Genomic DNA, 24172 nt, shown 5'->3' with positions numbered 1-24172 from the left:
TCCTTTGACCGTCCTTTTTTTTTTTTTACATTCCATAATCAGAAATAAACTAGACAAAATGAGTTTTAGAGGGAGTCTTACACTCTTAGTTTTGGCTGTTAAACAGTAAATTAAAGGGATTCAGTGAGAAAGGCAGAGTAAGTTTTTTTCTAAGCAGTACGTGAAGGCATCGCAAGTGGGCTTGAGGCAGATGCTGTGAAGGCGGACAGCAGCGCAGACCACGTGATGGGCTTTGGTAGCATGTGACAGCCCGCCAGTCTCCAGGCCTGTGGGAAAGAAGAGGGAAAGGGGATTATCCTAAAAACCTGCAGGGTCTCACGTTACTTTGATGCACAGAAAGTCTGCAGAAAGAGGTCTGAACGGCCACTCTCTCAGCACCTTTAAGCAGAAATGTGATCAATTCACACCTTTGAACTGATGAGATGCTTGAGGTACTTCACCTGAGTATTTTCTTTTCATGCCATTTTCACACCACCGCATGTTAGGGGGAATATATATAACGATGTAAATAAATGCTCTGAATACGTCCTGCACGCCGGCCTCTCACTGCTTTGCGAACTGGAAAAAGCTCTCAGCTGTTCTGCAAAGAGTTTCTGAGAACATCTGGGCCAAAGCGTGTTATTGTGCACATGATTTCTGCACATGCTTAGTTTAAAAGAGTTAAAATATATTAAATCCAATTCTTCTGTTCAAGTTCTCTTTCTGTGTGAAACGGTCTAGTTCAGTACTGCACTGAGGTAGCAGTAAATGTACAAGAACTACCAGCTGCCAGATGCCTCAGACACAGTCGGGATTAAACCCCCACTGAGCTGAAAACGGAGCACACACGGATCACCTGCCACCCACGTCTGTAATCAAACCGCCTACAAAACAAACAGTGGTTCAGTTATTCTGCCAGCACGCAGGGCCGGCTCCAGCCCTTTGGCTGCCCTAGGCCCCCACCCACCCCCCACCAGCAAAACAATACAAGATTCAAGATTCAAGATTCAAGATTCAAGATTGCTTTTATTGTCATTGAGCATGGCCATGTCAATGAAATTTTCATTGCAACCCCCGTGTGAAAAAGAAAAGGTAATAAAATAAGATAAAATAAAATAAGATGAAACACATCTAGATAAAATAAACTCACAGATAACATAAATTCACAAATAAGATAAACTCAAAGGACATAAAAAGTCAGCATTTAAAACGTATATACAATATACATAAAATGCAATGGTACGTGATACATGGGCAACAAACAGCAGAATAGTTTCCCAACATTTACTTTTTTGTTATTTCACATAATTTATTACACACTCAAAGTTTGTTTCAAAGCATTGATGAACTCCATAAAGTGTAAAGGTGCTCATAAATTAAAGGATATTTAACATGAAATTCACTCTATCAACTATGGAAATAAAAGTGCTTTTAAGGACACTGAAAAAACAAGCAAATTATGACTGAGAAGGGTCACCTCGAAAGACCTTTATTCAAAATTAGAAAGGAAATAAACTCAAAAATATTTAACAAATGTAAACTCAAAGAATGGATGAACTCCACAAACTATATCAACAAAAATGTTTTTATAGTCACTCGAACACTTCAACAGGCAAATTATGTCTTGACTGATACACTTTAAGAAACTGCACATATTTCTATCATCGATCATATTTCTATGTAACTTGTGGTAGATAAATTACAATTACTACCACCACTACTATTATTACTATTAGGCTGTTACAAGGTGAAGAAACTCTACTGATTAATATTAGTAGTGTTCATGTGATGTGATTATAAAAGTAATAATTGATAATAATAATAACAATAACCAAATAGTACTAGTTGTACTTACTACATGAAGGATCTGGCGTCCTTTCCATGCCGGCCTCTGCAAATATTGCCTAAGTGCATCTGGCCAATTAAAAAAAAAACAAAAAAAAAACGTATACGTATATTGGTATATTCCTGGAGGGGAACTTTACAGACGTGTGAACACCATCACCAATAACACACTGTGTTGCTAGTTGAGAACTCACTAAACAGAATGCCTTTCAACTGTGATGAATGTAGAGACTGTAGCCGACTTTTCATAACTATTCTGAGGGTTTTGGAAAGCTAACCCCCCCCCCCCCCCCCCAAGGGCAAGGGCGGCACTAGAGGGCGTCCCAACACATTTGTCGCCATAGGCAGTCGCCTAGATCACCTACAGCAGCACGTCATGGTCACAGCGAGAATAAATGCAGGTCAGCCACCTTTCACCAGAAGTTGGTTTTCAGATAGAAATCCATATTAAATGCGAGCAGACGTCACACTGATGTGAGTCTCTGTACCAGGGACACAAGACGTGTATTTCTCAGAGATTAGAGCTTGGTTGTTGTGTTTGGGTGGTTCTCGCTGCTCTTTGTTTACCACCACGTCGCCACCAGGCTCAGCTAATATTTACCAGGATTTGTGTTAGTGTCCAACCTGGGCTGGGTGAGATACTTAGGCTAACGAGGCTTCAGGCCAAACACGAAGACAGACAGCTGACACCGGGTTTAAGCGTCACTCAGTGAAGATTCTGCATTTTCATGAACAAGCAGCAGATGTCATGTACAGACTCAAGCAGCAGCGTGTCTCGCGGTGCTTTCTGACTTCCTTCACTGGTTCCTTGAAAAGGTGAATCTTTAAAAAGTCACGAATATTCAGTTTCTTTTTTCACAGCAGCTTTTATCTCTCAAACAGGAGGCAGGGGACACATGTGGTGCTGTAGTGAGCGTTTGTGGCAGCAGGACGGTGTGTGTGTGTGTGTGTGTGTGTGTGTGTGTGTGTGTGTGTGTGTGTGTGTGACTGAGTCAGAATAAACTACAGTGTGTGTGTTCGTGGTGATGATGAGGCCCACTGATAGGCTTTAATTAACAGATACACTCGGCCTTGTCCTTTAAACCCACCTGTGCTGTGAAAAACAGCTTCAACAGAAGATGTGGACTCGAGGGAACCAGCTCGACCAGTCGCACTACTTCTGCCCTGATGAAGCTTCCTGCGAGGGAAACATCTGGAACCAAAACTCCAGGACACACAGGAGCGAACACGAGGGTCAAAGCCTCATGGGAAAGTTCTCCATCTGCCCCTCAAAGCTCCCCTCGCCCGGCCCACAACAACAATATTAATGTTGGCCTGGCTGCTGAGGGTGTGTCTCTGCTGCTGGACCGTCCACTGAGTCCTGAGGAGGACAGTCCAGGACGGACACTGCTGTCCACAACATGAGACTTTTTCAGATCATTCCAGAAACTTTCAAGTCACAACTACTACAAGGTACTCAAGTGCTGTACTTTACTACTAAGATTTTGAAGTACTTGTACTCCACTGCTCAGAGGCAAATATTTTTTCTCCACTACGTCCATTTCTCCTCTACACATACTTGGCATACTTTCTATGTTTTCACAGTTTCACATATCTTAAACAAAACTATGATCAGTTTCTAAAACATGAGGCCCTGTTACACATCGAAGTACCCAAACGTGTTTAACGCAGTTCTGATCTGCTCCACTACAACCAAATACAAATATATATATATGTGTGTGATTTGATGCTTTCCATGAGCTCGATTTTTAACTTGATTAGAAGATAACAACAATAAATATTTGATGAATTTAACACTTAACACAAGTTAGATTTTTAAGGGTTTTTTTAACTTTAGAAATGACTTTTACTTGTAACAGTATTTTTTTTTCATCGTGGTGTTGATAAGATAAGTTAAGATAAGTCTTCAGTCAGGTGTTTTGACTGCCTGCTTGTCACTGCAGCCTATCAGGATTCAAGGCCTGACAGAGAATCAGTCCACCAGGCTGACAGCTGGAGTGTTACTTTAAAACGTCCACAAGGGGGCGACGCTCTACAGCAAAACACAGCAGGTGTGAGCGTGGTGGGGGTCTGGGAGGAGGAGCCACCTGAGCTGCTCTCACCTGCTCATGACTGACAGCATTTTATTTGACATCATTGCTCATACTGAAGCATCAGTGCAGCTGCAGCAGGCGGAGCTACGTTCAGCTCTCTTTATACACAGTATAAAGGCCAGTGGGGCCAACCTAGGGGTCGGGCCCCTCCAAAGGCTCTCCAGATAAATCTGAGGGGTCATGAGGTGATTAATGATCCCACACATTTCTGTTTTCCTTTATTCTCTTCTGATATTTAATATTTTTTGTGAACTGTTGTGCAGTGTGACCTCTTTCACTCAGCGGCCCTTTTATTAGGTACACATGTACGATCCACATGATGTGATTTGTGGTGTTGAAGAAGTCGTTTTAATCTGCGGTGTTTTGAGCTCTTGTCTGTTTCATGTGTTTAATGCAGATAACTGTGAGCTGCACGAGCTCTGACGGATATCTGACTTTACTTTGACTCACTGCTTTTCAGCGTGGATGTGAAATAAAACACAGAAGCTCTTTAGAGATGAAGGTAAAGACACCTTCTGACGTGATGTTTGTTTTAAGGAATGTCTCCACCAACTTTTCTGTCTTTCATCTGTGATTTTAAGACTTTCTTTCACGAAGGTTTCTCATCTGAGCTCTGATGGAGAATGACCCACTTACCGTTAAAATGCAGATGATTGCATTATTTCACACACATCGGTTTTACAGTGTGTCTGAGAGTTTCATCAACTGTGTGATGTGCCTTCACTGTGATGTGTGTGATGAAACGAGCGTGACAGGACGTGATGAAACTTAATGCTCCACACGTCTGTTTTGAACGTTTCCCTCCGTCCTGGAGTTTAATGTGACAGCTGCTTTGTTTTCTCTGGCCTTGTTTGTGAAGGCCAGAGAAAACAGATTTTCACCAGCAGACACGACGACCATCATGTCTTTATGGTCAGAGTCAGTTTCTTACTCAGCTGCTGAGCAAAGGTTCATGTTCCAGCTCACCTTTAGGAGCCAAAAGGCCTCGTCGTCCAGACAGAAGCTGCTTTATGTTCATGTCTTCTGCCTGTTTTGACTTTTCACCATAATTCATCTGCGAATGATCATCACACCGTAAACACAGAACAGTGTGTGACGCACTGATGGAGCCTCGTCACTGTGTTTAAGGCGCAGAGCTGCATTTTCCTATTTTTCAGGTAGATAAACGTTTCACAGTGACTCCTCTCCTCCAGCAGAGCATCATTTACAGATCAGACAGAGAGCAAACATGTTTTATGCAGCGCTCGGCTTTCTCTCCTGACCTCAGAAACAGCTCTTTCATTAGCATTTCTTCACTGTTCTGGAACTTGTTTTCTGATCTGACTTTAAAAAACATCAGAAGATTCACGCTTTTCTTGATCATCTGAGGGAATCTGATCTCCACAGTCAGATTTCTGAGCCGTGATCTCTGAAGCTTGTTCAGTGTCTCTGGACAGATCACCTGCCAGTTGAATGAATGGATTCTTCATCACAGCTTCACATTTTTCACAATCAGAGAGAAACTGGAAATGAAAGCAGACAAACAGTTTGGGATCTTCTGTTTGGGGGTTAATGGCTCACGCAGTAGATTCATTCCTTCTATTATTTATTCCAGCTCTCAGCTGTCAGGATGAGGATCACGTCTTATTTCCTCCAGCTTCTGTTTAAGCTCCCACTCATTTCAGCTTCTTTGGCCTCAGAAACTTCCAGCAAACACTCAGTTTTGACTTGCGTTGTTTTTGTTGTCTTCACGAGTTCATGAAGCAGCCAAACTGGAGAGGACAACATCAGAATGAGTGAAAGCAAACGTTCCCAGAAGCTTTGTCTGGTTCAGCACCATGTTGTACTTCTGCCCCACATGAAATATTACGTTACTGACTGCAAGTATAGTCCAAAGACAAAAAACAAAAAACATGCTAGTTTTAGCGTAATCCACCAATAATTCACTTCAAATATGAAACCATGTGACACCACAACCCGTTTCCTGAATGCAAACGTGTTCTTTCGTGTTCTTTCGTGATGCTCTTATTGTGGACGTCTCCAGGCGGCCTGACCTCGCCGCTGACTGTGCTTTCAGCCAAAAGTGACCCCGGTGGAGGTTATGTGGTGCAGAGGGGTTACCATGGTTACCGCAGCCTCCGACCAGGCATTCGTGCAGTTGCACTCCTGCTCCGATCGGTGGAGATGAAGGTCATTCCAGGTTTTTTCCCTGTTTACCATCTTCAGACGGGCCTTTAAAGCTCAGAGACGACTGCATCTCTGAAGGAAACGTGAGGAGGCACCAAGCTGCCAATCAAGTCACCCTCTTGCTTCCAGCTGGTTCAGCAGGTCTGGTTCTGGCCCCGGGCTGCGCAGCAGAAACCGATATGAGCCTTAGATCCTCAGGTGAGGCTTTCAGGTACAGGTGACCAACCTTTGCCATCAGGGCCGCTCGCTCAGAGTCAGTGACTTCTTTCAAAGCGCTTCCTAAAAACATTTCCAGAGACTTGTTTTTATGTGAAGCCGTCTTTTTGTTGCTTTTATTCTCTTTATTTGTGTTCATTTATATTGACATTTTGCATTATTTTAACTTTATCTTAGCTTCACCTTAACTTGCTTCTGTGTGGCCTGACTGTTTGGCTTCCTGTTGTTAGACTGACCTCTGAGTATCCTGCCTTTGCTCTTTTTAAAGGCGCTGTTTAAAGTTGTTGTTCTGATTATGAGTTCTTACGGAGGAGCAGAACTGGAAACGTGACAAACTGACGTGCTTTGTGCACAGGAAGACTCTGCAGCAGGTGATTAAAACCCATCAGTGACGTGTCAGCACTAAAAGACAATACTTTGGTTTATGATCAAATAGCTGCAAAGCTAATGACTGCGATGGTTAGCATGCTAACAGAGAAAGTAGAACGGCTGCTACTCCTCAACACTTCGAGGAGCACTACTTCGCTCACCTCCGCTGTGCTGGAGGAGTGACAGCTCTGCAGGGATGGCGGTACTGAAATGAGTTTAAATGTTCAGTGTCCCTCAGTGGGACAGATTTGGACGGATGATCCTCTCGTCAGCTGTGCTAAACAAACCAATCAACGCTGACAGAAACAATTTGTGTTCAACGGGACATCTTTCCAACTGGCTGAGCTGTAGCTGACCAAAGTCCACTCTGAAAACAGCTCATTTCAGCACGCGCAGACAGAGCTGCCACGAGGGCTGCTGTTCAGTCCTGAGTCAATACACTCAGCCTCTCATTTCACTGACTGCACTGATGTTCAGGTGAGCCTCATCACAGAGCTGCCGCTGTATCACTGACTCATTATTATTCAGATATTCAGCTGTGTTTCCTGTGCCAGCTGTAGACACCAGCAGCGTTTGTTCAGACTTTGAGAGGAGCAGCAGTCATTATGCGTGAGAGAGACTTTCAGCTGAAAACGTCCTCCCACTCATGTTGTTTTCTTAATATTTTTTCCTGTCGTCTTCTCAAGAAATGCACTCAATATGTAAACGAGCCTGACTCAAACAATTATTCCACTCGGTGGTGGTGAAATGTAGGAGCGTTAAGTGTCGTTTTCAGGCTGGTTCGTGTGCTCTTTCTGTCTTTTGTTAGACTCATTTCAAAACGTTAAGAGGAAAAGTAAAGCCTACGCCGTTATTAATCACATTTCAGCCGTATATGGACGTTTTGCATATGAAACAATTCCAGGAAGGCATTCAGAGATTCTGCTTCTTCACTCGAATGTTTCCACTGTGGGAATCTTTCAAGTTCTCATTCAGCTGACATGCAAACAGAGGCAGCGGTCACACACGCAAGTCCTTGAGCAGCTGATGAGCGGTGACTCAGCAGCTGTCGATATCATTTGGCCTGATGATGCCGACGGCCGAACGAAGATTCCCATCGACCCCCTGATCACCAGCAGAGACTGAGATGCACAGAGTAACAGTAATACGAGTGTTTTTATTTCAACATTTATTTAAGCAGGACTTTCCTGAGCTCTGATGAGACACGTCCTCGTGATTTAAAATGAACCCATGTCACAGATTTAGTTTTCTGCCCACTCTGACGACGACCTTCTGCTTCGAGCTCTGCTCAGGAGATGATGTCAAATCAACGTTCAGGTACTTTCAGGGGTTAGTGGCCGTGTCCATGACCGTGATTGGTCAACCAGAATGTAACAATCAACCTGCTCATAGGCTGGAATAAATTACCTTAACCCAAGATGGTAACCCCCACTGCAGGCCTCGAAGCCGCCACATTAAAAGCCGGATTTAGCTATTTTTATGATCAATGTTCCAAAATATCTGCACCTGACGTCAGTCATCTTTGTCATTTAGCAGACAAAATCTGAAGTTTAGGTGTTTTCAGGCTTTTTATGGATCTAAAAGAACCTGATTGGGTCCTGATGCTCAGGAATTCTGTCCTATTGGCCGGCACATCTGCACCCAAAACAAGTGAAAATCGTTCAGTGCATAAGATGTCAGGGGGGGCATTTTCCATCCTGGTGTACGTCTGTTTTGAATTCAATTTACTGAACTTTATTTCTCCCTGAGGGTCAGTCAGAGACAGGTTCAGAGAGACTGGAATATTTTGAGGAGTCCTTATCTCAGAGCTGCAGCACTCAGTGTTTTGTGAGCCTCGCATGCAGCTCTCCAACCATGTTATTACCAGGAAATATCTATTTCTCAGATCCCTGATTACCACGATGGCCGACTTGTTTCTTATAGGTCAACACTGAACTGACTTCAGAACATGCTGGCGGGGTCAAATCAATGCGAGCTGCTCTGGTAAGGCTGCTCTCTGACCCGTGGCTCAGCTGAATCAACTGGGGGGCGGGGGTTGGGTTTGGGTGGTGCTGGTGCGAGGTGAGGAGGGGGGCTGAAGGTTTGGGAGGTGAACCTGCAGGTCTAAAATCAGCCCACTTCATTAACAGATCGACTGCCTGATCGGAGTCCGAATGATAATCAGTGAAGCGAAGCAGCGAGTACAGTACAGCCACAGCGAGGGAGAGCAGGGGCTGATGGGAAACGGCCTGCACGGCTCGACCGGGCGGTGCAGGTTGAAGAGAAACAGCAGAAAACAGAGGAGAGAGAAGAAGAAACATCGTTCTGTTTGCCTCTAAACGCTGCAGCGCTGTGGAGGAGCGTCGCAGCTGCTCTGCTCGTCCAAACTTAACATCACCAAGTGACTCAAAGCGTTGAATTCTGGACTGTTTTGGACAAAAACTGGACAAAATGAAGAGACAACTCCTCAAATCTGAGCTCAATTGAACCTTCAGTAATCCTTTTATTTAAAGTCTATCAGCCGTCATGCTACGCTGCAGCACGCCATGCCGCCATCATCCATCACAACTTAAGATGTCTGATTCGTCAGACGTTTAACTGATTGACAGCAATCAATCGCAGTGGGAGACTGCAGTCTTTGTTAAGACTTGTTGTCTGTTTGGAGCATTTTGTCGCAGTCAAACAGTGTCTCTGTGTGAACGTTTGTCTCTGCTGAGCTTCAGTGAGGGGACTTCCTGTGTGTGTGTGTGGGGGGGGCGGGTCTCACCTAATTAATGACTCCAATAACACTGAATCAGATGAAAGGTTCTGGATAAAGACCATAAACTGTGAAAATGAAAGTGTCAGTGATAAAAGTGCAGGACTGACACATTATCAATCAGTCTCTTATGTGGCAGCTGAAAGTCGTTTTAACATGAGACAGCATTAGTGTGAGTGATGAGGTCCATGAAACAGGAACTCAGTCCGCTTTAGAGGTTCTGGTTCTTTATTTGAGCATTTCCATTTTCATGACCCACATTCTAAACTTCACAGCAGCCAGCTGAAGTTCCTGGTCTGTAGGCGCTGATTTCACGTTCACGTTCAACATGACGAGCAACCTTTCAATCCATCTTTTATCTTCATCTTTCACTCTTTTCTCAGTAAACCTGCAGCAGGAACAAGTTGTGAAAACAGCAGTGACATAAGATCATCTTTGAAGTTCACCTGTTGAACTTGTTAGTTTGGATGTGGAGCAGCTGCAGAACACGAGCGTTCATGTGAGTCGTGTTTGTGTCACCTGATGATGTCAGTCCAGTCTTCTCGCTCTTTAACCTCTGTTTCTGGTCTCCTCCAGCTCCTCAGCTGGACGTTCACCAGCTCGTCTCTGACCTGCCTCGTCTGTCTGCTGTTTGCTGCTCAGTCGTGTCGGGCAGATAAACAACGAGCTCGATGATAAATCTCTGGAGGTTCATCAGTGCCGGGGACACCTGTCTCCTCGTGCATTGTTATTATGGACATATCAGTTAGAGACGCTCTAAAAAACGTTTGTTTTCCAGGTTGCTGTCTTGCTGAAAGGAAACAGAAAGAAGTGGAAGCACAGACACAAACTGGGTCACATAACGTGTCGTCTCGTCACGTCTGGAGCTAAGACCTCTCTGTCTTTGTGCTGCACTCGGTTGTTCAGATGAAAAGGGACAGAAATAGCCTTCCCTCTCACCTCCACGCCTGACAGCAACACGACGTGACGCGGCTGTGAATGCTGGATTGTCGCTCTCAGACAATTACAGAAGCCTTTGAACGCAGCTGGTTGATAATCATCAGAGAGGGGGTTTGGATGGCGTCCTTCTGCGAAACACAAATATCTGTACGAAGTTTCATGGAAATTCACTGAATATTTGTCAGTTTCAGTGATGAGCAGTCAAAAACAGTAAAGCCAGCCCTGATAGGGATGCACAAACGGAGGAACCTCTGCTGAATGTGGACAGAAACCTGAATCTCTCATCCTGCCTGCAGGCCTCAGACTGACTGACGCAGGATTCAAATACAGGTGATTCACCTTCGTTCGCCTTCCGGCCTCATTCCCCTGTAGCTCACACCAGAGCTCAAAAAGGAAATGGCTTTTTCCTCCATCCGTCACGGCGCCGCCGAGCTAATAGAAAGCTGAAAGCATGAATCCATTCAAAAGAAGCCACGTTTCCATCTCCAGACAACCTGTCCGATCACAGTAGACGACGAGTCTCATTGAGCAAATTAAACCCAGATGAGTCACAGAGGACATTCAGTGCAGGACGATCATTTCTCACTGCCTTTGACTTCATCCTACCGTCTAATTACAGGATATGATGATGTGCAAATGAAACTTCTGTAATGATCACAGCACAGTCAGCGCCTGATGATCACAGGAAGCTGAACATTTAGACGCTGAATAGACGAGCGAAACACGACCTGCACAGCTGCTGACGTCACGCTTTAAAAACCATCCAATCAGCTGTGAGATCACCACGAAGTCAACGTTTCTGCTTTTATTCACGTGGAATCAGCCAAACCGCTGCTCTGAGGTCAGTTTTAAAGGGGCCTTTCTCCACTTTGAGCTCCAGCTTAATCACCCTCTCTTTGTTTCCGTCCAGTCGTCCGTCTAAAAGGACAAGTGATGGACAGTAAAGCGTTTAAAGACCACTCCGTTATGCTGGGACAGAGGAAAGGACAGACACAGGAAGGCCGAGGACGTGACCTCCGTGTCCTCTGTGGGACTTTCTGCCCTGCTTCACTTGTTTCCAGAGAACTTCAGACTGATCGCCGAGGACGCTGAGATTAAGTGGCTCGTTAAGACTCCTTTTCCTCAGTTAAAGGGTTGTGTGGTGATTAGCGAAGGGTTAAAGTCGACCCCCTCCCTCCTCTCTGCGGCCCTGCAGGATGGTTTGGATTATCTTCCCTCCCCCCTGTTATCAGCGGCGGGGGGGGTCGACCCTCCCCTGTAGAAGGGCTCGTGCTACAGATGGTGGAGGAAATTAGAGTCTGCACGCTACAGTCAGGATCAGAGCTAACACCCCCGGAACAGCCGCGTCCCCCTCAGGTGGAGGTTTCTAATCATCCGGGAAGATTCTGCTCTGCTTGATTTCATTTCACTGCAGGACCGAATGTAACTGAGTACAGTTACTCAACGACTGTCATTAAGCACAGTTTTGAGGTATTTGTTTTTGGTGTTTGCACTCTATTTTACCTCATGACATTTATTCAGCAACATTAGTTATTTTCCAGGTTCAGATTATGAATGCACAGATACACACATCAGATATGACATATTACCACAGAAAATGTCAATATTTAAAATGAGCTCCACCTTGATTATAATCCAATGACATACATGTTTTTGTATCTGTGCTTTTACTTTTGATCCTTTAAGAATACTTGCATTCTAATTCTTTTTACAAAAGTCAGATTTTGAATGCAGTACTTTCACTTGTATTTTGAATATTTTTACACTGAGGCAGCAGCGCGTGAATAAAAACAGAATTAAATCATTTCTAATCAAACTGAGTTCACTGACAGCAGTTTTCTCAAGTGCCTCTGAGTTCATGTGTCCATCTCCTTCATCCTTCATGTGTTCACAAAGTGGTGAACCTCGCTCCATCCTCTGTGATCGACTGATTCATACCCAATCATGATCCTCGCACCTGTGACCAATCAGCCTGTTCACCTGTGGAATGTTCAAACAGGTGTTTTTGGAGCGTTCCACATCTTTCAGTCTGTGAAACGTGTTGCTGCATCAGATTCACAATAAGAGATATTTACATGAAATATGTTGACTTTGACTGTTCTCAGGTCAGTTTGTGTCAGATCAGCTGATCACTTCCTGTTGTATTTCTGTCTCACACAGCGTACAGTGGAATCAGATCTTCGTGCTGCTGCTCTGCTTATTTTCCTGCTCTTACATGATGTCAGGCTGAGACGTCCTCCAGTGACGCCGCTGTAAGACGACAGACTTCCACTGTCTGCCAATCCACAACAAACGCAGTAAGCCAATTAGAGATAACTATCATGGAACTTAATCGAATTAGTATCGCTGATTTGCCATCCCTCTCTTTCCATTTAGGCCCTACAATCCACACAGCACCCCCCCCCCTCCCCTCCATCCCTCCCATTTACACTCCATTACAGCAGGCAGGCAGCCCACCAACAAAGGCTTTGTGTCTTCATGTAGGAAGAGAAAAACAGACTGTAGAAAAAGCTGTTTGTGGTGTTTGTGCCAATTCTGGAGCCTGAAAATTAGAATTTGAGAGAAGGCAGCAGAGCCTTGATGGAGCTGCCCATCACAGATAAAGACAGCTGAACTGAAAACACATCTTTCCTCCACAAAAACACCCTCACACAGTCTCCAGGAGACACACCCCTCCACCCACACAGGCTTGACCTCCACCACGGGCCCACGGGAACACTCGGTGGTTGAAGAAGTGTTTAGGTCCTTCACTTTGGTAATTATACCACGGAAACACTCCACTACAAGTAAAAGTCCTGCATTCCAAAGCTTACATGAAAGTGTGTAAGTAACAAAATGTACTTAAAGTCCTTAAAGTAACCTCGTGGTGTGTGAGTGAAGTTTTCCTGTCAGCGTGTTTCTCTGCTGTCTGTGGATTCATGTTCCTGCTGCGTTCATGTGTTCATTCATGTTCCTGCTGTGTTCATGTGTTCATTCATGTTCCTGCTGTAGATGTTTCAGCTCATTGAACTCCTTTATATCCTGTTGGTGCTTTAATCTTCATCAGTGCATCAGATTCTATAAGGTCATCACAGGTCTGCAGTGCAGCCGTCCTGTGAGAACCACGTATCTCCAAAAAGTCTGATGAGCTCAGAAAAACAGGCTATTTTCAGCTTTGTGAGGACGATTTTCAGCTGATCCAAGAGGCTTTTTCAAGAGTTTATTGAGCTGAGGAAGACATGAAGGAACTCTTCATCCTTCAGTTCAGCACAAACACTCAACACGTCTGGAGATACAAGCTTTTCACTGAAAGGGAGGGGATGAAAATCTGTGTTCACTCACGTGTTTGATTTCCACACGTTTAACACCGTCTCTGCTTTCTTTACGACTAAATTTCATAATTCTTTTAAGGAAACTATTTAGAAACTGCACCGGTAAAATCAACCTAATGAATGCGTGATAGACCTGATCGGTGCAAAGTAAGCTGTAATTCTCTTCTTGAGACATATGGTGGGAGGAATAATCTGACAGCGACTGCCGGACGACCGTCAAGCTTTGGTTAAAACCCCGAACACTGAGACCAAAGTAGAAGAAGCTTAATGAGAAATTAAGACGAAACCTCTTCAGCACTACAGAACACTTCCTCCATTAGATTTCACCTTGTGTTTCTTAAATATAGAGGAATAAGGATTTGCAGGTTCCTTCCAAATTCAATTAATTAGGTTTAAAGTGCGCTTCTGGAAAGGTTTTACTTTATCAGACAGTGGACGTCTGAGTGGAAGTTTCAGCAAAAGAAATCTGGATAGAGATAAAACCCAAAGCAGGAAACGTATTCAGAGAAAATACAGAAACCACGAGTGACTCTTAAAGTCTCATGAACATTTTACATTTCCTTCATGGACATTTATGGAGCTCTGCAGTGGCTGCTCAGTCATAAAAACAGCTTTATGCACTCACAAAGGCTCGTGTCTGCACAGCTTATCAAAGGGGAACGCTCAGCTTTAAAGTGCTGGAATGAATAAAAATCATTAACATGAGCCTTTAATGTTAAAGCCCTGAGACTGTGGAACAATCTGCCTGCGAAGATTTCAATACATCAGTTTTCAAATCACATTTTTATTCTATAGTTTACTCTTTTATTTACTCTCCACTTTAGAAAGCTGTTTTCAGCCTGTCCTGCTTTATTCTGTAATGAAGTGCACGATCGTGGAAACGTTTTTACTCTCATCAGTAAAGCTTCACGAATCCACAGGAAGTCCGGTCACCTTTGATGGCGCCGCAGATTTTCTACCATCCTCCAAACTGCATCATCTGTATCTGCCCTTTAGCACGGCACCGATGTGTTTCTGGTCTGACGCCACCTTCAGCAGGACGACTTCACTCGTCTTCCAGAAGGTTTGCTGAAGTTTACATGTTAAGGTTGAAAACATTGTGGTTTGGGTTTAAATGACTGGTTACTGTAATAAACGCCCAGTTATGGTTAGGGAACCATGATGCTCATGGCTAAAAGATGCCAACACCACCAATCATCCGTTCCTCCCTTCGGCCACTAGAGGGCGCTGTCACTGACGTTTCACTTTGTTGCATCTCTTTATCTCCTTCACCTCTCGTCGTCAGTGCCGAATGATAACGATAAGACAGGAATCGTTTCCAGTTTGTGAACTTTTAAGGGTCTGGCTCTGATCTGCTGGATGTGGAAACAAAATATTACGATATGTCGTTGCTGAGTTCACAGCTTGTTTCTGCTGCCCTCAAGTGGCCAAATGAACCTGCTATCGCAGGTTTGAAGCAGGTTTAATGTTTGGCTGATTACTGTGAAGGAACGAACGCACATTCATCGAGCTGAGGAGACCGTTCGAAATGTGCTGCAGAGGTGATAAAAGTATGAACGTTTCATGTCGCGTTCGGTGTCTCTTCAGGATGAAGCAGATTTGCTGCCGTCTAACTGAACGCAACCACTGCACTGCTTCATATTCGCCTCCAGGCTGCTGAGGTTCAGTGTCTTGCTCAGGAGTAACTTGGTCATTAACATGAGGGTTAGCCATTCATCTTGCCAGTCTGTGTGGGATTTTAAGCTGCCAGCCTTTTGTCCAGAAGTCTGCCTCTCTGATCTTTGGCTCAGCGTCAGTCGGAAGTGAAATAAATCAGAGAAAACTTCTTCATTTCTGCTTTGGTGTCTCCTTCCACACCTTCTGGAAGGTCTTTAACCTCATCCAAGAAGCTAATCAGCAGTGTAGTGAGTGATTTAGAACAGGCCTGCTCCACGCTGCCGTCTGGCAGGTGGTGATAGCGCCCGCGAGAGCTGTTAGAGCCGCCGGCGTGGAACCAACCATGTCCAACAGCACCGCAGAGGACTCACATCTACCGCTGCCGCTGCCTCCACCATGTGAGAAAAACAGCCTGAGCCTGATGGAGAGACGACAGACCAACAGCAGCTGGATGAAAGGTGGCGTGCCAAATTAGTCCACTAGTCCGTCTTGGTGGAGTGCCAGCGGTGCCCAAAATGGAGCTGTGAGCCAATCTGAGCTGTGTAAATATTAATCCAGTCAATGTGGAGAGTTTAATGAGTCGTGTTGAGTCCTGTTTAAACAACCAGCTCAGGAATCACATGACGATACAGTGGATGAAGTCCTCTGTTTGGATTCTGGGACCGTCAACTCTGAAACAGTCACATTTTAGTGGAATGAACAGAGTTCAACACATGAAGACTTCAGTCTTTCTATACACCACCAACCAACACAACACGTTCCCCTCAAAGGTTCCCCTCAAAGGACAGTCACGACAGTATTGATCACATCGGAAACTTTCCACCTTTAAATGAAACATTTTGCAAAAAAGGCAATTTGCTATACACTTATCTACATAAACATCTGGATTTATATCCATTAAATTTAAAGTTTGGCCATTTATATTCAGATGTGAGGCATCTATAACAATACTTGGGTGATACATCTTTATATTTAGGCCTTTTACTTTATTTATCACTTCGAATTGTGAGTAACATCCCTATTTGTGTCTGCCCCACTGAAGCGGCCATGTTCAGAATTTCATTGGCTATTCGAAGCGTCACTCATCTGCAAAATCAGTTGTGCCAATCACACGATCCGAAGAGAAGGCGGCTCTTCTGTTCAACTCAGACTGTTATTGGCTGCTGTGGTTGCCAGGTGTCATGTGACAGGTCGTGATTGGTCAAGCAAGGTTTGATTTGAAACCTCAGACTGGAGACAAAATGGCGCCAAATGGTGGAAAACAGACAAGTGGAGGAGCGCGTGGCCTGCTGATGTGAAAGCAGGAAACATGTTTCTGTGGATTATTTTCATGTTCTGGACTAAATATCTTCACCACAGTGGATCTTCTGGACCTTTGTGGATGTTTCAGGCCATTTTTGTCGGAGTTTAATCTGTGGATCAATGAGAGACGTCAGCGGTGAGTTTCCTCAGTGGAAATTAAATTAAGAAGAGTTGTTTGTCTGCTGTTTGGCCTTATTATTACTATTGAGCCTTCTGTTGTGAATGTACCTTGAAGTTGTTTCCATCCATTGATTCACGAGAATCTGAGCTTTCTAACGGTGTCTAATATGAGAATAAATGTGAACGTAGTGTTTAAACGGATGAAGAATAAAGTAGAAATGCTCCTTCAGGCTGCAGGTGGGCCCTCAGAACTGTAGCTTGTTGCTACCAAATGTCCACAAACGTTAATTCATCTGTGAAGAGTGACAGTCCGGGGACACTTCAGGGGCCAGTCCCATTTCAGCTGGGGCCATTTAAACCATGAATGCTCCAGGAAAGTGATTTGCATGTGTGTGATGTCTTCCCACTGTGAAGTCTATGGGAGAAACTCTAATGAGCCTGTGCAGTGGGACACACAGCGTGGAAGCCAGAAGGCCTTCTTAGGTACCAAACATTTACATTATGGAGGACGTCAGCGGAGCGCGCATGAGCAACGTCCACAAAACTTTCACGTGCTTGAAAATGTTTCCGGTATTTTGTAAATGAGAAAATACTGAAGTGTTTGTCATCATGAGTTCAGTTTCAGGTCAGAGGGTTGTAGAACCCAGCAGAAGAATCCATCACACTCACGATTAATACTACAATACCATTATTAATACTGATTAATCTTCATTTTAATGTGGCCTGCACACACTGAATCAGATGAAGTCACTGATGATGATGACGATGATGAAGATGAACTGAATGATTGTTAACCACCCTTCAGACTTGTGGACACGTGATGTCTCACGCTGAACGGCTCTCCTCCAGCAGGCCGTTGTGCTCTGACTCTCTGTGGCCTTCCTGCGTTCTTTAGTTGCATTTGCCTGTAAGGTGTGCGTGCGCGCGTGCGGTGGGGGCGTGGAGGTGGAGAGCAGTGTTGCATCCTCTCACGTGACCAGCCTGTCTGTCCTCTCCTCAGTCCGGATCTCTTTGTTGTGGTTGCAGCTGCTGCTCTCTTTACGCACCGCGTCTCCGCTCCGCCGGAACCCTGAACCGCTTCATCACCGCGCGGAGAAATCTAACCGGAGCGCCGCCATAATCAGTCTGACTGGAAATCAGGACGTGGGGGAAAGCTACGTGTGCGACACCCGACTGATACAAGCCGCATTAGGTAGATCTCGCTAAAAAGACGCGCGGCTTCGGTGCGGAGGAAGGACGGATGGCGAGAATGCTGCCGCTGCCTCCTCTGCTTCCTCTGTGGACAAGCCGGACCGCCTCCGAGGCTTCCTGAACGCGGAATCAGGCGAGGAGCTCCCTGCACATTCCTCCATCTTCACCGCAGACTTGTGCGCTCTCTCTGCTCTTTTCGGTCCTCTCCGCGGGACACAGCGTGAGGCGGCGGGGTCTTAGCCGTCACGTCTCGTGTGCTTCACCGAGGATTACGCTGAATCGTTTGCACGCTTATTCACCTGAATCGGGAACCGAGTGATTCGTCTGCCGGTGTCTGGAGGTTGGATCATCATCTTCATCATGGTGTCAGGCCCTGGGAGGTGTCCCGGGCGTCCCGGCGGGGTTGTCCGGTACCTGCTGTCCGCCTGCCTGCTGTCTCTGCTGCTGTACCTGCCGGAGGCTCGGGCGTCTTATTACCCACAGAGCGGAGAGTGCAAAGGCAAAGGGAGGGACTGCACAGGTAAGAGAGCCGCCGCCGCCGCTGCCGCGCGGCCGTGCGTCCTCTGCTGTGGTGCGTCTGCTGTGGGTGTGCGCGCGCTGTAGAAGAATCACTTTCACAGTGGAGAAAAAGCATCATCAGCTCTGCAGAAAAATCAGTGTTACGACTGTAATTCTTCTGGAAGGTGATTTCTTGTCTCTCCTCTGATGTTCTGGAACATTCCTGTCGTGACTTCAGCGCCTCTGTGCTGCTCAGAGTTTATGGTGACCTTTGCATCTGATGAGGTACCAGAGGAGTCTAATTATAGTGGCTTTAATATGCTATCAGATGTCTCCTGTCCTTATTGGACTGTTTGTGCTCCATCATTAGTTTCCAGCTGACTGAACGATGGCAGGAGTCATGTTAATATTCCTGCAGGTTGGTGAAAAATCAATGTTATGGTTAGAACATGAGTGTTGGGAGCCATAGGAGGCATTTTAATCTCTTGTTGAGATCAATACATGTTCCTGTGGGGAGTTTATTGTGATACTGCAGCTATTATTAAACACTATTTATTGCACGTTATGATCATTGTGTTCATGCTGTGTGGAGGTTTCTCAGATGTGACTGTGTGCATCTAATTTAACTTGAAGGGGTCAGTAAATGCACCGATGGCTTAGACGAGCATCAGTAACCTTTGAAACACACAACACGTGTCATTCCAGATAAACTCAGCGTGCTTTACATCATGAACACGCAGCAACAAGCAGCAGAACAAAGGAAGTGACTGAACTGTAAGTGTCACCGGGGGCTCGAAGGTGTGATGAGCACTTTTGATTACTGCAGAAACAAAGCTGTCAATCACCTGTAGTCTGACAAGTAACTCACAGATTATACAGGAACAGTTGCAGCCAATCGTTTTCCTGAAGGGTTACACACACAGACAGTGTGTCATTAACAGCACACACGCCAACAGCTAATCCCCCAAAAAGCATCGTCCATGCAGTTTTCCCTCTGAAGCTTCTGATAGTTGGACGGTTTGACTCAGAAATGGTTTTATTTTACCTTCATGTATCAGGATACCAGTGCTGACAGGACCGATCAATAATCAGCCAATAATCAGTGGAAGATACAAATACTGCTGGTTTCAGTTTGCTTGTTTTTTGTGGAATTAAGATTTCAGTATGTTAAATTATGTTGGTAAGACTCTTCATGACCACACACTCCGATGTGTTCAGTGATGAGGAACAATACAACAGATACGACGTCCAGAGATCAATAATCTGCCCGGTGGGCTGCAGGAGGATGTGGCAGGTGTGTGTGAACGCATGCTGGGATTTAAGATTGGATACATAAATTGGTTGATTGACTTGAAAATGAATTGATTGGTGTTGGCCATGTTTCCCTAAACAGCAGTACAAAGACTGACATTAATTGGCCACATGGGGGCAGTACAAACACCTGGAACCACCACACTGGCATATTGTCACCTTCTAAGCAAACAGCTGTTTATTTCCACATCCAGCAGGTACAGAGCAACATGACCGCTCACCTGGAGACACGTCTGTGTCAGCTGATGAGACTCAGTCTTAGCTCTGCGTTGGTCTCCACCAGCTCCACAATATTTGGCTCTTTAGCTGCTAAATGCTCCGCTGTGTTGACCAGCTCGTTTCTGCTGTTTGCTGCTCAGCAGGTTGTGCACAGTGACTTTATCACAGCTTGTTTGATGAAAACAGCTGAACCAGACAGGGAATGTCCCACAAAACACAACTGGGAGCTAAAAGAGGCCGAAAAGCTCCGTCGAGTTTCACTTTGCAAAGTCATGTGATCCATCGGATTGATTAAGGCCACGTTAAGACCTGAAAATCAAAAATGAGAACATTAAGAGCGACAGTGAGCAGAGCTTTAAGAAAATGTGTAAACAAACAAACAAACAAACAAACAAACAAACTGTCTAACGTGACCTTGTTCTCCTCTCCAGCAGGGATGAACTGTGATTTTTAACGTCATTTTAACAGAGTCGGGTTTATTTCCATCTAGAGTTTGACCTCAAAGTGAAACGAGCTCTAAAATGTTTCCAGTGGAGATGATTGAATGTTCAAAATGTGCAAACGTAGGAAGAATACATGAAAGGCACAAATGAGAAATTCAGCATTCATTCATTTTTTTTCACTTAAAATTGTCAAATTTAAGGACAATAAGTGTGAAAAATGTTGACGCCTCATGTGATGAGCTTTAACAGGCTGATCTCTTTAATGTTTCCGCCTTCTATTCTGTGTGTTTGCAGCATGTTTGCATCCCACATTAATACCTAATATTCATAAATTCATCACAGCGTTCCTCTTCTTCAGCTCGTATCAGACGTTAAGAGCAGCAGTCATGTAAATGAGTGTTAGCTGTCACTCTCAGCTGTCTGGAATAACCTTCCTCACTCATGTTTTATTAATGAGCCGCTGAATTGCTTCGTCTGGCGCCGCTCACGTTGTTTGCATTGAGAAATGGAGCATTTTCCTCGCAGATGAGCGCCGCGATCCCGATCTCTGCTCCGCGACACGCTGGAGCATAATGCAAATATTCTGCAGAGGCAAATGAAAATGTTCCAAGTCAGTAACCAAAGCAAACACCTTGAATTCGAGCACAGAGAGCCTCGTTCACACGCTCCATGCATAGCAAGCACCTCGTTGCACTGTGCTGAGTCGTGATACCAGATAATTGACAGCGCTGCTTTCAAAACTGTTGTTGCCCAGAAAACAGAAGAAAGGAAGCTTTTAGAGGAACAGAGGGAAATGGCACAGAGTCTGAGGCAGCAGGCTGCTGCGTTCAGGGTCTGAAGGGAAAACACAGCCCCGGAGAAGCATCCAGCATTTGTAGCACACCATTATTCACTGGTACCATGACTGTTACACTCAGCGTGCAGAGGACGCTTCTCATTTCTGACGTCACTTATGAATTCCTGAGAGGACGATTTCCAGCCTGGAGTTTGTGTTTATCTGTGCTGCTGTGCGTGAAGGAGCGACCATCACAGCTAACGTAAAGACAGGCTGGAGTTATCCTGTCGTCTCGTAGCTGTCGACAAATCCCACGTGCAGACGCGACCAGCACCGTGTTCGGCTCTCGGTACTGTCTGACTTCCTGTCTGCGGCCCATCGGTTCCTCCTGAACCTTCAAACAGGAGGAAAATAGAGCTTTTGTTGGGACTACTTTCAGCGGCGGATGAATCCACGTTTGGTGCTGTAGTGTGTGTGTGTGTGTGTGTTGATGGTGATGAAGAACAGTGAGGCTCACTGATGTGTTTTTGTGTGGTTGGAGCTCTAGTGGTCGTTGGAGGAACTGCAGCAGTCATGGATTCATTGAAAAGGCTTTTTTTTTTTTCTTTTTCCAAACTGGAATCAAAGAGGCGTTTTTGTTTGTTTGTTCTGTTTGTTGTTAAGATAGACGAAGCCGGATCACGACCCCCCCCGTCTCAGATTCATGTTAGCAGCTGCTTCGTGGACACACCAGCAGTGCAGAGTGGACAAACCGTCCCAGAGACGGACGTCCTCTTCAGTCTGACTGTCGACAGTCTGTCTGGCTCTCATGTGACCGGTGAGTCTCTGACGTTGAAGCCATTTGTGCGTTGTCCTCACATGTTTATCTGTCAGCTGGTCCAGCTCTGTCCTTCTGTCCTCCACATGTTGGCGATGTGTAATTTTGTGGTGTGCGGAGCTTTTCATTGGGGACATGAGAGCGTTTTTCTGGAGCCACATACTGTCTGTTCTGTCTGTGTCTGAGGCTGTGGCTCAGATTTGTTATTTGGCTCGTTACTTCCAAGCTCAAATAAACTTTCCCGCAATGAAATGTCTCCAACCAGGTCCCCATGTCTCCGCCGTCAGCTGGGTAGGGACATCCAGCAGATGGATGGACCAGATCAGAGGTCTGAACCTTGAGCCGGGTTCAGCTGTCAGAGACTGAGCAAGACTCAGTCTGAGGACGAGGACTCCTAAATTTGATTTAGATGATAATCATCCATAACCTGCTGCCTGTCAGTCAGTTTTTGAAGTGCTCCAGGCCTCTCGGGGGAGCGCTCACTGGAATAGCCTTGCTGTGAAACAGAGGACATGCCTTTGTGCGTCTTGTCCCCTCTTCACTCCACTTTCCTGCCTGCGTCATACAGGCCTGGAGCACGTCCGCTGTCTTCGTTTCTGTGTTTTCATGTATTAGCTTTGACTCTGCAGCACGTTTCTCTTCTATTTGTTTTGGATATTCATGCGTTTTTGATTTGGCATCGTTTGCAGCACGTTTGACCTTATCGGCCACCGTAGTTCAGACATTTGGACTAATTACAGGAAGTTCTGTCAGGCTGTCGTCAGAACCGGAAAAAGGGAGAACTGTGCAACCAAGCAAAATGAGCTGCAGTGTTTACCTGACATCTGCTAACTTAAAATCAAAGCCTGTGGACAGGTCACATGACCCACAAGGAGCTCGTTTATTGGACAGAGGAGCGAGAAGAAGCTCGATGACAGCGTCCACTAACGTTGATGTTTTGCCTCAGGAGTTTCCTGGACTCCGCTGCTCCGCTGCTGTACTCTGTCAGAAAATGGCAGAGGTTGGCAGAGCGCCTGGATGAGGCCCAGCAGGTGCAGAGTGGAGTTCTGAAGGAGAAGTCCGAAACGGAGCTCTTCGTCAGGGTTATTTTTGATGCAGCGTCGCCTGAACGTGCTTCTTCAGCGTGAACGTGAAGCGGTTGTTGTCCACAGAGAAGCAGACGACAGCAGAGATGGTTTCTCATTAATAACAGGAAGCTGTTACTCATCACGAGCAGCTTTTATTTTGTTCAGACTGAATGCTTTCGGACGTGCGAGCACGTCTCCTCGAGCTTCGTCTGAGTCAGATTGTGTTCCAGGACAGTCGGGACGGAGCTCGCTGGGCCTCGCCAAGATGGATGAAATCATACTGCATAATGTGGTCCTCTGTGAGGTTTCTAAACACCCGCCTCCTGGGAGATCCTTTCCGAACTCGCTGCCTCGCCTGATGGAGCGTGCTCAGTGGCTCACGCGTGTTCTTCATCCCGTCGTCACGTCTGGTGGAGGGAAACTCACGTGCACGGCAGTGATTAAGACTTCCACAGAAGCTCTGACATCAACGGAGCTGCAGATGAATATTGATGTTCTGTCGGCTCTGCTTACAGTTTACACCGAGCTGAAGCTCTCGTCCACTGAGCCGTGAGGCTGCAGACGTGGAGGCGAGCAGTGACGAGCAGGTCGAGAGCTTTCCGCAGCGTTTGGGGTTAAAAGTCCAGTTTTGGGTTCTGTATTCCTCAGCCTGTCTGGGACTCTCAGACTCAGCTGTCTCTCTCACCAGGGATGCATGATGAGGGATTTCTGCAGATATCCGTTGTGTCGATGTCGACTCATGTTGGCTGACCACTGATTCTGATATGTGCACATGTTTCCGGATCAAGCCTCGCCTCCGGTGGATTGAAAGTGTCATTGCGGCTGCTCTTATCGTGACCGCCTTTTCAAAGTGGACAAAATGAGAAAGCTGCAGGTGTTTCTCGCTGGTGCCTGTTTCCTGTGCGTGGTCCTGATCAGCGTGGCGGCTCTTCACATGGAAGTTAAGTTTGTGACGTTGAAAACGTGCAGTTTGAATCTTCACACCAGACAAACTGCGCTGAGTGAAAGCGTCGCCTCAGCAGTCTGTCGCGTCCGCTCGCTTCAGGACCGCGTTTCATGTTTCATCTCTCACAAACGCTGCAAGTAACTAAGCTCATTTACTCAAGTACTGCGCCTGA

At 45.6% G+C, this 24172-nt stretch overlaps 1 protein-coding gene across 1 annotated transcript in view; it reads left to right on the top strand.

Moving 5' to 3' along the window:
- Positions 1-17687: 17687 nt before the first annotated feature.
- tmeff1a (transmembrane protein with EGF-like and two follistatin-like domains 1a) overlaps positions 17688-24172 on the top strand; it is a 62405-nt gene continuing 55920 nt past the window's right edge. The window contains exon 1 of the mRNA XM_076746072.1: positions 17688-18444. Within this exon, the coding sequence (XP_076602187.1) occupies positions 18285-18444 (160 nt within the window). The 5' untranslated portion in view covers positions 17688-18284. The remainder of the gene's footprint in view (positions 18445-24172) is intronic.

This window comes from Chaetodon auriga, chromosome 12, assembly GCF_051107435.1.
Source record: "Chaetodon auriga isolate fChaAug3 chromosome 12, fChaAug3.hap1, whole genome shotgun sequence".
Taxonomy (NCBI): Eukaryota; Metazoa; Chordata; class Actinopteri; order Chaetodontiformes; family Chaetodontidae; genus Chaetodon; species Chaetodon auriga.
The sequence above is the reverse complement of the archived record's forward strand: the minus strand, read 5'-3'. Positions and strand labels throughout refer to the sequence as shown.